We start from the raw sequence: 13,196 nt of genomic DNA on the forward strand, positions 1-13,196 counted from the left end.
GAGAGATATGGCCCTAGAAGAAAGGCATTTTGCCGTTCATTGTTGTAGTCTTACGGAGTTAGCTGAGATCTGGAAACTAAATAACAAAGTGAAAAAGGACAAATAAAATAAATGGGGGGGGAATTTCAAAACATGAGGATAGTGGACTAGGTTTAGAATAGAGAGCTGCTCATAAAATTTGGAGTAAGAAAAGAATTTACTAATGACAGACAGCTATTGAGGGCTGTATGGAAGGAGCAGGGAGAGAAGGCTGGTGGCTAAAGGATTTTCTGAGAAGTCATTATTATCTTGACATGTAGAAGATGCAATGAATTGAAATTCAGAGGAGTTTGGCAGTCATATCCTGATGAAAAAAAGGTGTAAGAAAAAGAAGATAGATTATAGTCTAATGGAGCAAATTGGCTTCAAGATGGAGAACAACAATAGTATTTTCAAGCATGTATTTAGTTCTGAATTAGTTCATACAGCTAAAATGTGCCTCTAATTATAGCACTTTTTTTAAAGTCTGCTTTTAGTCTGTGTCATGGTTTAGGCCGGATTGGCTATTGGGGACCCCAGATGGGACAGACAGATGCTCCCCTCTACCCCTCTTTAAAGAGAGAGGCAAAGGAGTGAAAAAGACTTATGAGTTTAGAAGGAATTAAACTACTTTAATGAAATATTAATAATGAAATAAAAAGAAAATAATGAAATATATGCAAAACAGTATGAAGCTCCCAGGATGACAATCATGTCACTGGCTGGCACTGGGGAAGTCCCAGACTGGACTAAGGGACAGATGGAACTGGGTTCAGGATCTGCATTCAGGGTCTGGATCAAAGGCAGATGAACAGACAGAGACCTTCTTGGACACCGGCCATTGAAGAAAGAGAGAGCTGCCCCTTTGATCCCTCATCTTTTATACTGAGCGTGAGGCAGATGGGATGGAATACCCTGTTGGTCAGTTTTGGGTCGCCTGTCCTGTCCGCTCCTGCCCACAGGTGCGACCCCTTTACGCTCTTCTGCTTCTGACCCTCCAATGGGGCAAATAACTCAGTTATCTGGCCTGGGGTGTTATAGTAATGAGTATAAGCAGGATACCATGCCTTGGTATCAACTATAAACATCAGTCTTATCACTCTGAGAGCAAAATGTGTCTGCATAATACGGTATTAATTTCAGCAGTTAGAAGAGGCCCAGGGAAGAAGGAATGTTGCTGAGCCAAATTGGCTCTGTTTTACCTCAAACCAGGACAGTCTGTATGCAAATTAGAAAAATAACATAAATACCCCTCCTCCTGTATGAGAAAGTTGGTCTTCACTGCTGGAGTAGAAATTTCTAATCTAGGAAATCGTAGACCTACTTTCAGAAGCTGGTTGTCTTTTCCCGATTCTTCAGCTATCAGTGAGCTTCATGTTTAATGAGTCAAATCTCAGCTGCACTAGAGGATCTGAGATGTTTTCTAGAAGAAATGCGTGTCAAGGAATATATGTGTTGTACAACTAGAAGGAAAATAGTCCAATCTGACTGAATAGGGACACATATACCAAACTTCAAAATAACTTTCGAAAATAGTTGAAACACAACCAGGATGCATTATATTGCATCCTGTCAGCTCTCCCATGAACAGATTGCCAGTTGATGTTGTCATCATTTTTTTATCTATGACGATTATGTCTTCCATCTTCAACTCTCTCAGGTCTCACAGACCATCTCAAATCTACAGTGTATGAACACCTCAACACCAGCCAGAACAAGCTAAAGCTTGCCAGATGCCTGTGGTCCTGCTAGATGCTTAGGATTGACTGAGGATGATGCCTTAAATTTTTAGTCCCAGTTTAAGTAACTTTTTTTAGTTAAAAAAAAACAAAACAAAATTTGTCCAGTTTTTGGCTGGACAAGCCCCATAAGACCATACCTAATCATATTCTTGCTCTTTTGCCCCTCCGCCCCCTGCCCCAGTCTTTTTTGTTAAAGGAACATTGTTTTATGTCTGCCTTTTTTATATTGCAGGTATAAAAGCATGCAACTTCTATAAAAAGTCTTCATTGGGACTCTGATCTTAATGATGTTTTGTGCCCATAAAATGAAATGTGATAAACATAAGGCTAGAAAAACAATTCTATTTTCTGTGATGTTTACAATATGAAAAAGGCTTGTGTCTATATATCTGTGAAATACTATTTGAAGTTTAGAATTTATAATACTAAAATAGTTTGTCTAACATTAAAACATTCTAATGAAGGAAAAGGAAGGTAATAACACTTCACAGATATTAACAAAAGTGTAAGAAGAATAAATGGGAGTGAAGAGGAAGGTTGTTATAATCTTAAGGGCATCATGAATTTCCAAAGGAAATCTGAGCTTAGAAGTTTACTTCTTGATTAGAGCAAATACTTTCTACTTTGACCTACAGCTTAGAGACCTGATGCATTCATACTCTGGCTTTGTGTAGCACACAAACCTTACTTGATATTACTCTTGTGGCTTGAAAGCCTGGATAGCTATGGCAGTGTAAACCATGAGAAGTTTGTTCTCTGCTTTTTCTGATATTCTTGTAGAAGTCTGTCATTTAAGAAAGTTCAGGTTTCTGAATAGGCTGCGTTTTTTTAGTAAATTAGAATTTGCTGTGCTTTGGAGCTTCATATGTTATTTAATACTAAATCATGTGAATATATAACGATTGTATTTGATGGGGTGTTTGATCATCAGCCATAACTCAAAGGAGAATAATACTTAGGAAGTAAATGGGGAAAATTTTATTATAAAAATATGCTAAAATTATGCTTAATTTCATGGTAGTTATGCATGTTATAAAGCTGCCATTATTCAATTAGTTTGTTTCCCAAGTTTTCAGGGGAGAAATATGTTTCAGCAAAATAAAAGATTTAAATTCTGCATTACTTAGGAATAAAGGATTAGGGATGCTCCAAACCATGTAATGATCTCCAAATGCAGGAAATCAGCAGTTAAGGTTAAAATCCACATTAAGACACAGAAATAGAAAGTTAAGTAACTAATTAAGCTTGATTCCTCCCTTGAGGGGAGCAATGCAACATCAGGTAGTTTCAATAAATGCTATCAATGTTTATGATCCTAAATAAAAATAAATTGATTTTTCAAGACCATATTTATTTATTATTTTTAATTTGTAATGTCATTTAAAGATGAGTTGCAATTTGCATGCTGTTATGAAGCGCTATGCTTTTATAACATTGGCTAGAAATATATGGAGAGTTACGCAGAAGAACTTTTTCTTATGACATGGTATTCGGGATATGGTTAAAAAAGTAAAGAAAAAGTGCTGACCTTCTATTACTATAAAAGCATAAAATACGAAGATTTTATCTTCTCCAAAAATTTATTGTAATATTGTATCAATTGACAAATATTTCACTGCTCGTAGACTTGAGAATAGTAAGAAAATTGCCATGTATGTCCAAAGAGAAATTGAGCTTCGTTACATGTAGTTCATAAGTCTGATATTGTAGGAGAAAAAAAAATAATAATCTTTTATTCTTTCACAGTAGATTATGTTCATATTTGTGCACTTTTTGTTGAGCAAAATAATGCTGAAACATGCTAATTTGCTCTTTCTTCCTTCCTCTTACATGTTCTAATATCACTAAGAATAGGAAATTAAAGCTGTGGTAACATTTACAGATACAGAGAAACTGACGGTTTTCTCATTTTTTCAATGTATGCTGTAAATAGACATTTGAACCTGTATGCAATACATATATAGATTTAAATGACACCTTTTTAATAATTACGAGAATAAATACAACATATAACAAACATAAATAACTACAAAGTTCCTGAAAAAGTTGGCATCTAATATAATAAACTGTCAATTTTCACAAGTAAATTAAAAGTCACCCTTTAGGTCTTGTATCTGATACAAGAATACTTGTTCAAGCATGCCTTCTATGCTCACTGAAGTAGAGATTTACTGTTAGAAATTTTTAAAGTATTCTTCACTGGTGCACTTCATGATTTTTCCGTGCCCCTTGCTTCAGTCTCCATGAATGTTGTGAGAGGAGTGTGTCTAACATGTTGAGGCACTGGAGGAAGTTCTGGCAATATACCCGGGTCAAGACACTTATTAGAAATAAGACTTCTTAAAGTTAAAGTTTCTTTTTTCTCTTAGAAAGAAAGGTTTATTTTTCCTAAAGAGCTTGTTGTGGCTCGGGCCAGACTGACCACTGAAAGGAATGACAGATGCTCTCCCCAGCCTCTCTCTCCAAGGAGGGGAGGGACAGAGAGGAAAAGACAAGTTTAGAAGCAGCTAAACTACTTTAATGAAATACTAATAAAATAATAAAAATAAAATAATGAAATATATACAATATATACAAAACCAGTATTGAGCTCCTTGGATGACAATCATGTCACGGGCTGGCACTGGGAAAGTCCCAGAGTGGACTCAGTGACAGACAGAACTGGATTCAGGAGCGGGAGCAGATAAACAGACAGAGACCTCCTCAGAAGCTAGCCATGGAAGAAAGAGAGCTGCCCCTTTTATCCCTCAGCTTTTATACTGAGCACGAGGCAGATGGGATGGAATACCCCATTGGTCAGTTTTGGATCACCTGTCCTGTCCACTCCTGCCCACAGGTGTGACCCCTTTACGCTCTTCTGCTTCTGACCCTCCAATGGGGCAAATAACCCAGTTATCTAGCCTGGGGTGTTATAGTAACGAGTATAAGCAGGAGCCTCTCTGCTTACCATGCCTGGGCATCAGCTATAAACATAGGTCTTATCTCTCTGAGACCTAACAGTGTCTGCACAATATGCTGTTAATTTCAGAGGGTTCAGTTAGAAGAGGCTTATCTGCAAAGTAAAATTACTGACCCAAAAATTAGCTCTGTTTTACCTGAAACCAGGACATAGTTACTTGTAGTTATGCAGCTGTAAATAGGTCTCAGATAATGGACAAGAAGATCAAGTACTCGATTTTACAGTATTTGTCTTGCTTGTGAGTTGCCTCACCCAACTCAAGATTCTCAGTCTCTGGTACACTTCTTTACACTGTTACAAGTGGTAGAGGAAATTAAGATCCACTGCTTTAAAAGAATTAGGTCAAATTCATATAACTCATGAATCGGTCAGTGACTGAAAAATGTATGTACCCTGTTGTATTTAAAGAAAGGAAGCATCAGCACGCTCTGCAGTTCTCAGACCCTGAGGAAGCTAGGAAATGGCTTGTTATGCAGATCATTAGTACTACAGTTGGAAAGCAGAGGTAATTGATTGTTAAAGAGAAAAAGCAGTTCATTTGAGTAGCACATTTCAGATAACTTCAGTGCTACAGAAGTACATGGCATACAAAATAAACCTCAGTGAATGATACTGAGGAGCATTCAGGTTGGTTTGGATCTGTCTTGTCAGAATCTTAAGTGTTTGAATAATAAATCAGGACAGAAGCATCCTGGCTGTCTCACAAAAATAACTGCTGCCATTTTAGGTGCATCAGCAGTATGTGTTTTGGCAACCATAACCATCATAGTTTAGAACCACCTAACAAATCAGTCACCTCATCTTAAATACAAATGAAATTGTAGGGACTTGCAGTATTGTTCCTTTGCAAGATAAAGGAAGGGTAGATGAGATGTTTATATTCCCATCCTTCCCTTTGCTTATGCTTCAGGGTCTCTGGTTATCTATTGCTGTTTTATTTGGTGCAGCTGAGACTCGTTATCTCCCCTGTGATTTCTGAGGTCAGATCTTAAGTTGGATGTGTATTACAAATAATTTCCTCACATAATTTTTTCAGATATAAGGAAAAACAGATTGCCAAGGAAAAAAGAATCTTTTCCATTACAGAGGTTAGTAAATGAAACAGGCACAAAGCTAGTCACATGTGCTGCCTTTCTTAGTATTTTTTAAGTATACAAACTATAAAGAAATTGTAGGAGAATTTGAATTATGATTTTGAAGTTCTTACTGTTGCTGCTTTGCACAGTTCTTAAGTGCAATGTAGGTGCTCTCTTGGGAAGAGAGGAGTCATAATGCTTGAAAAAAAGAGAGCTGCTGGGTTAAAAATCTTTCCTTGAGATGGTATGTGGAAAGGTAACTTCATAGAAAAACTCCTGTGTCACCTGAGAAGACTTTTCACTCTCTACTCGCTCATCTGGCAGTTCCTTTAAAGACAGAATTATACTAGTAGTTTTAGACAGGCTCTTTAAGCCAGTGAAAGAAATACAGTCTGATTCTGTTTAGTGAGTTTGAAAAAGGGTAAGTAAATTATAAGAGTGGCTCCATGAAGAGTATTTAATGTTCCTTCCTTTCTTCCCTGCCTCTTCCCTGCCTTCCCACACCAATCTAATTGCAAACATGCTTTTGTAAAAGATGTAGCTTTAATGTATTGATGGCCAAACATAACCAACTTGTTCTGATGAAAATCAAACTGGTACTTTGGACAGAAATGTGTTTTCATCTGCAGTCCTGGCCATAGGAGTGCAAATTACTGGGCTGTAATGGCATACTGCCACTACCATCTTTGGAAATAGATGACAGTAATTGCAAAACACCTTTCCAAGCATTAGAAAAAATTACTTTCACCTAATGATTAGTTTCCTCCTAAATTCAGAAGCAGGGGTAAGTAGAAGAGCCTGCTTGGAAGGGAGTAAATTATTTAGGTGAATGAATATTTATAAAAAATAAGAATACCATGAGCTTGTGAAAAGGCATTGAGTTCCTGTGTGCGTCCGGATTCGCAGCTTCCATTCACAGACATGCTTTTTATCAGGCATGCCGCTGCCACCATCAACAACACCATCTTTTTCACAAGGAGAGCTGGTAGAAGAAGGAAAGCTATTAAACTACAAAGTTTGTTCTTTTTTTTTTTTGTAGGCCTAAAAGGTGTAAATTTCAATCCTCAGACAGTTGAAGGCAGGAATTTCTTTGACAAACAGAATATGCTAACTAGTGATAAGCTGGATATCAGATACAGTCAGCATGATCCAATTCAACTCTTTCCCACATACCCAAGTGCCCGTCTCTATAAAGGAGTCACTCATAGAGATTGTTAAAAACTAAAGTTTTCTATTCTAAGAAATTGTAGAGAGGCAATTAAAAAGGAAGTGTTTCTATTTGAAGTACCCCTAATTCTAGGAGGTGATAGCAGTTGAGAACTAGGTCAATAAAGTACATTTTTCATTGTAAAATTCTGGTTCATTTTGTTGCATTGTACATCTAAGTTCTTCTCTCCCAAAATATATATCGATATTGAAGACTGATCATAATAATTAACACTGGTCTGAAAGTTTCATTATAGTAACATACATTGCTCAGACAAGTTGTTTTTAAAGCTGTGTTTTTCCCATGTGTAATATAGCATATGGCTTTCTGCATTTATGAGATGTCATACACTGAACTAGATACATGGTGGCATTGCTACAGACTCGGTATTCCATAGGGAAACATCCCATAGGCAAGGAAGCGATGCTTTTTTGATGATGAAGTCCTTCCCCAGCATGTAGGAAGCATCCATCATTCACTGATGTTCCTTTTCTTATGATGTCCATGCAATTAATGGGGTTTGGGAGGAATGGTTAGCCACGCCTTGTGCTTGTAGGTTGTTAAGATCAGCTGAAGAGGTGAAACAGTACCTGGTATATTGAAATTCAGAGTAAAATGAAGGTCTTATATTTTTATACTGCATTCTGGAGCAATAAGTTCAGATGAATATAACACTACTATCACTGTTTTCAGTGTAGTCGCATGAATTGGTATGAAGTGGTATTGTCAGTAGATAAATGGCCAGCCTCTAACGTACCACCTTTTGTATCTTCTGGCAGTCAGTCCTAGAAGTTACTAGGAAATCAAAATGGAGTGCCTTAACACACTTGTATTCCTGAATGATGAGTAAGAAATCTTTTTAGCAGTTTTAATACAGAAAGCTCCAAAGACTTGTTGAGTTAAAGGGCAAAGTATTTTGGCAGAAAATAAACCTCCTTGCATTCCAGCCTATCAGAGGGGCTGGGGGCGGTAAGGCTTAGATTCTGAGTGAAGCTTAATGCAGTGTTAGAAGTCTGGTCATGTTCAATATATGAATTGAACTATCATGATTCCTGATGCACTAATAACACCATACACAATTCGATCTAGTGGCGTTCCATGAACCAGCATGGCCACGCTTAAGGAGTTTGGTTGTGTTCACTGTGAACTTTCACAGCTAGATTAATGAAAACTGTAGTTTATTGAAACAATAGATGCACAAGTTCTTTTGGATTGCTGGTGATAGTTACTGGCTGCAAAGCACGTGCAAATCCTAAGGATGTTAGCAATACAGCCTGGCTACAAACGCGTTAATTTATAAAGCAACTCTATAGAGATTTCTAAGTTTCCCGGGGAAGCACTTGGTATAGCCAAGTGTTCGAATCTTACCCACGTGTCCTTATGGGGGAAAGAGAGGCTCAGCGCATCGACTGATCCCAGAAGTCAGGGGTGGTCAGCGATGGTATTTCCCTGACCATGATGGTACCTTCCCTGATGTCCTGTCTCTCTTAAGCTATTTTTATACTATTTTTTACCTTTCAAGTGGAGCTTGAGGGACTCTAGTCATACATACTTATGTTATGATTGGTGTAAAATTTTCTCTCTTTGCTTTTAAATGTATAGACTATGAAAAATTTAGAGTGCAGGCTCTGTGAGGAGTGGTCGCATCTTGGGGGCAGGTGGCTTTTGTGATGGAGGTGTGCTTTGGTATTATAATAACATTATAATGAGCAAAGTTCACCCAAAGTATAGCATTCTGTCAAAAAATGACAGATTGTTGGCTCAGGATAGCAGTCAGGCAGCTTATCCGTTCCATAAGACCTTCAAGCTCCCATTTTATCACAGAATTTTGGCCACGGTGTCTCCACTCAGCTCCATCCCCTGCGCTGTTTTTCTTATAGTTAGCAAACCAGACACCCCTGATGTCACCAACATCTAAGTTTGCCCAGGGGAATCCTTTGCACACCAACTGCACTCTGCCCTGAAAGTTTCGTCGATGCCGTACCTTTCCTCAAAACGTGAATGTAAGTTTAATTTCTAAATGGCATCCAGCAATTATTCCACGAGACTGACCTCTTTGTGTAATACACCAAGAAGTGACGGATTTGCTGCTCATGATGTGCAGAAACTCAGTTTTGGCATTCCCTTTAACTGCTTCTCTGTCTTACGGTTAGGAAGGTTCCTATGTCCTGTCCCTCTGATTTCATAAGCCTTGAGCCATGTTTGGGAAGAAGCAACAAATTTGACCAAAGGTTAATATGTAAAGAAGTCCCCCCTCACCCCACCCCTCCCTGGCCCCCGAGGTTATTGAATGGAAACTAATCAAAGGCAGACTAAGAAAATGTAGTTTTAGAAAAGTGTATACTATTAAGAAATATACTGTTCAGGGGCTTCATTTATGTCAGGCCAGTCAGGTATACATCGTTGATTGTTTAGGAATAACTAATAATTTAACTAAAGATAGTCTGTAATGGAAGTCTTTTCAAAGAGATGCTCTGTGTATTTACTTCAAGTTTTAATTTGATGGTTATGTTGACAATCTGTAGCTCCAAGGGTGTATTTCAGTAGTGCACATTTTCTAAGACGTAAGGATTCTTTTGCCATATTTCTTTTTCCAGAGTCATATCATTTTCGTTGAAAGTTAATTAATTTGTTGCCTGGAAATCTCCGTTGGCCAAGTACCACCCAGAGGTTTCTTACTGTATTTTCTGCTGATTTTTAGGCATCTTCATTCCAATCTTCCGTGACAAAGCAGAGCTCTAATAGAAGGGCTCCAAGTTGCTCTGTGAGTGGATACAGAGAGGGAGTGTGCATACAGCATGGCCCTGGGATTTGCAAAACCCATGCTCTGCTTCAAGTATCATTGACTTCTGTGTGTCTATACTGTACCTTTTCTCTGTTTGTCCTTGTTAACTAATCCAAGTGTCAGTGTCACAGTTCCTTATCCAGGTACAGCACCAAATGAGGACTGAGTGCTCTGTATTTATCTTGCAAGAGCATTGTTAAGTTTTCTTTAAAAGCTTTAGAAAATAAGTAAAATGCTTTCTGAAGTCCATGGGAGAAAGGAAAGTTATGTAATTGTGCAGTGTTCTGAGAACTGAATAAACTAAACAGAACTTAACTGACCCTAATTCTCTACTATGGGTTCTCCTGTACTTAGTGTGTTCTTTTAGGTCCAGCATGATTTCTGTAAAGGTGACATTAAGTTTTAAGAGATGTGTGATGCTGTAAAAAAGTAATGGGCTGTTTCTCTCTTCTTCTTTTGCACAGTTTTGGTATGAATCATGATGGAATTGGAAATTCCTGTGGGACCAAAGGTCATGAAGCAGCAAAGCTAATGGCAGCTCATATTACAGCGAACACCAACCCTTTCTCTTGGTCAGCCTGCAGTCGGGATTACATCACCAGTTTTTTAGAGTAAGTAATCTCTCAAGAAAAATCATGAGTTTTCAAAAAATTGACACCTTTTAGGATAAATAGTAGAGATATAGTTACCTGTTCTGGGGGTTTACATTTTTAGAATGAACAGACAAAAATACAGCAGGTCACTTAAGACTTATTTTGTAGAGCACTTTTTCTATGTAGTGGCAAAAGCTGCTTCTGCTCCATTCCCCACATTACAGTTCTCATTTTTAATCTATTCAAAACATTTTGAAGTGCTGATCATATCTTGTTACTTCATTAATCTGAGGGTGAGAAATAGAGAAGGGTGGAATTTGTCTATTTCGAAGTACTGTTTTTTTAAATGCTTGCATAACGTGAGGGAATCTAATGAAAAGGACAAGGTTGTAGCCCTGTTCCTTGAACATTTCATTCTCCAGATTTTTTTCATGCAGTGTCGTGGGTTTTTATCTGTCAATGTTCTTTGGTACCATTGGAGAGAATATAAAGATTATAGGAAAGGATGGCAAAGATCTTTATATTAATACCTTAAAATTGTGCTAATCTATACTTCTGCAATGATTTATATCCAGAAGTAGATTGCTACCAGAAATTTTACTTCTTTATGAAAAAAATTGGAACAGTCAAAATGCTAATCTCAAAAATGTGCTTATAGCAATGTATACATTGATATATATGATGCATAATGAAGCCTTTGTATGTGGTTTGAATTGCGGAAGACAAACATAGAACTGTGAGTTCACTGAGAGCAGGTTAATAACAGGAGTTTTTAAAATGGATTAAGACGAGCTTTATGGGAGCAAATGACAGTTGGCTGGTATGTTCAGTGACATCAGTGCAATCATTCCTTTAAGAAATAAAGGTTGTTCAATAACTCAGACACTGTATTTTAGGAGATGGACTTAAACCAGTCAAGTGGTCTAACCATGAGACTACTAAGAATAAAATGAGCTTGTCTTCCTCTTTCAGGGATCTAACTTTGAATAAGGTGCTGTATTCTGGATCTTACCTGAAGGGACCCATCCAGACCAGTATGTTTTCTTTAAGCTGGTTTGAATGTACCTTCCCACACAATGTAGAGGGTCACTGAATTGGTCTGGAGAGGTGTCTGAGCTCCCTATAGAGTTGGTGGGCAGTGACAAATGTTTAACGTTGGCACTGTTCAGAGGAAAAAAACTTGTCTTCAGTTCTTGTATCAGGTTAAGGCATTTTGTATCACCCCACTGAACTGTGAGCCCACCCAGTTTTATGTACTGGAGCATTTAAGATGAGTGTCTAAACTAAAGGCCACTGAATAAGTCATTCTTACATTAAGAACACTGAATAAGTCATCCTTACATCCATACGTATGATATAGGTTTCTCCCAGTATAAATTGATTTTCTCAGGAGAAATACTTATGTATTCTCTTAACAGTACCATTTAAAAAAAATATACAGGGTAGTTTAGTTTTATCATTACCAATAATTTCTGTTAAGTCAACGCTGTTCCCGTTAGTAGACTTTCTAGTATGTCATGCAGCCTAGCTTTAAATATAACAACGAATATGGGTTTTGCATGTCTTCTGAGGAATTATTTCACAGCTTGGTAGTACTGTAAGGTTACATTTTAGGTATTTTCTTGTAGCATTTGGGGGTTTGTTTCTTACTGTTACAGTTCTGCTATTCTATGTGTCATTTACTTCTATTTGTTGCCCTCCTCTGAACTCCATTTTGATCCCATAATTGTCCTGACAATAAGTTGTCTATCAATGAAGACACAGTTCAACAGATAGCTAAGAAGTAATTTCTTATTTATGGGTTTAGAGAAAGAAACGTGGTAAAATTCTGTGGCTTGTGTTATGCTGCAAATGTAATAGAGCTGAACATACCTTCATAATGTTCCCATACAGTTTTGAATTTCAGCCTGAACAGACATTCTTGTTTCTTTACTCAATATGTATGCAGTGGTTTTTCAATTTTTACTGCCAGTTAAAAAACATGTTTAGCTTGTGCTTGCTCTACTTTATGTTTAATGTTTTCATTTATTTTATTATTTACTGTTAGCATCTCCATTATTCTTTTCCATTCTCGAGGTTTGATTGTGAAATTGTATTTATGTTAGCATAAAGCCAGAATAGTACTCCGGTGAATCTGTTCCCATAGTTCTAAACTCTTCAGGTTTTTTGAGATACTTATCTGCCATTGCCAGTGTTTGCAACTCTACTTGAATTACTACCATCTGTGAATTTCATAAAAAAAATCATTACTGAAGATCCTAAGTGGTATTTGAGCTAGAGTAAAAAAAACGAATCTACTCATAGCAGCTTCAATAACAAATTATCTTCTATAATATTTTACCTGTATTTTTGTAACCCCAAATGTAAATGTTATTTTTTTCAAAGCCACCTTGGATAAACATTTTACACATTGCAATTATGAATAGATTTTCCAATTGTATAGGATACTGTGTTAAATAATGTACTGAGTCAAAGTTAACTTCTCCTTCATCTACTAGTTTTGCAATCTATTTTTAAAAATGTCAGATATCTCAAACGTGATCTGTTCATTATAAATCTGTGCTTCTTACTGTTTGTAGTTCTAATATCCTATAAATGAATTGATACTTTTTTCCTTAAAATAGTTGTTTTATCATTTAATGAAGTAGAAAAGGCTGTAAAACTGCAGGTTTTTTTCTCCAATTTCTAGTTTTCTCCCCAGCTTTTCATGTCATTTCCTCAATGACAGCAGGAAGCGTTTGAGATAGTTACACAGGTAGCTGCAGGACAGCTGTCAGAAGCCTAGATCGCTTCTTTTTATCCATTCACACCTTGTC

The 13,196-nt window shown here is 37.1% G+C and overlaps 1 protein-coding gene across 1 annotated transcript in view; it reads left to right on the forward strand.

The window, feature by feature from the left end:
- Positions 1-13,196, forward strand: part of ADAMTS6 (ADAM metallopeptidase with thrombospondin type 1 motif 6) — a gene marked incomplete at both ends in the record, with an annotated part of 155,581 nt that overhangs the window by 61,459 nt on the left and 80,926 nt on the right. The window contains one exon of the mRNA XM_082497197.1: positions 10,252-10,398. Coding sequence (XP_082353323.1) covers positions 10,252-10,398 — 147 coding nt within the window. The remainder of the gene's footprint in view (positions 1-10,251; positions 10,399-13,196) is intronic.

Source organism: Vanellus vanellus, assembly GCF_965231255.1.
Source record: "Vanellus vanellus genome assembly, chromosome: Z".
Classification (NCBI taxonomy): domain Eukaryota; kingdom Metazoa; phylum Chordata; class Aves; order Charadriiformes; family Charadriidae; genus Vanellus; species Vanellus vanellus.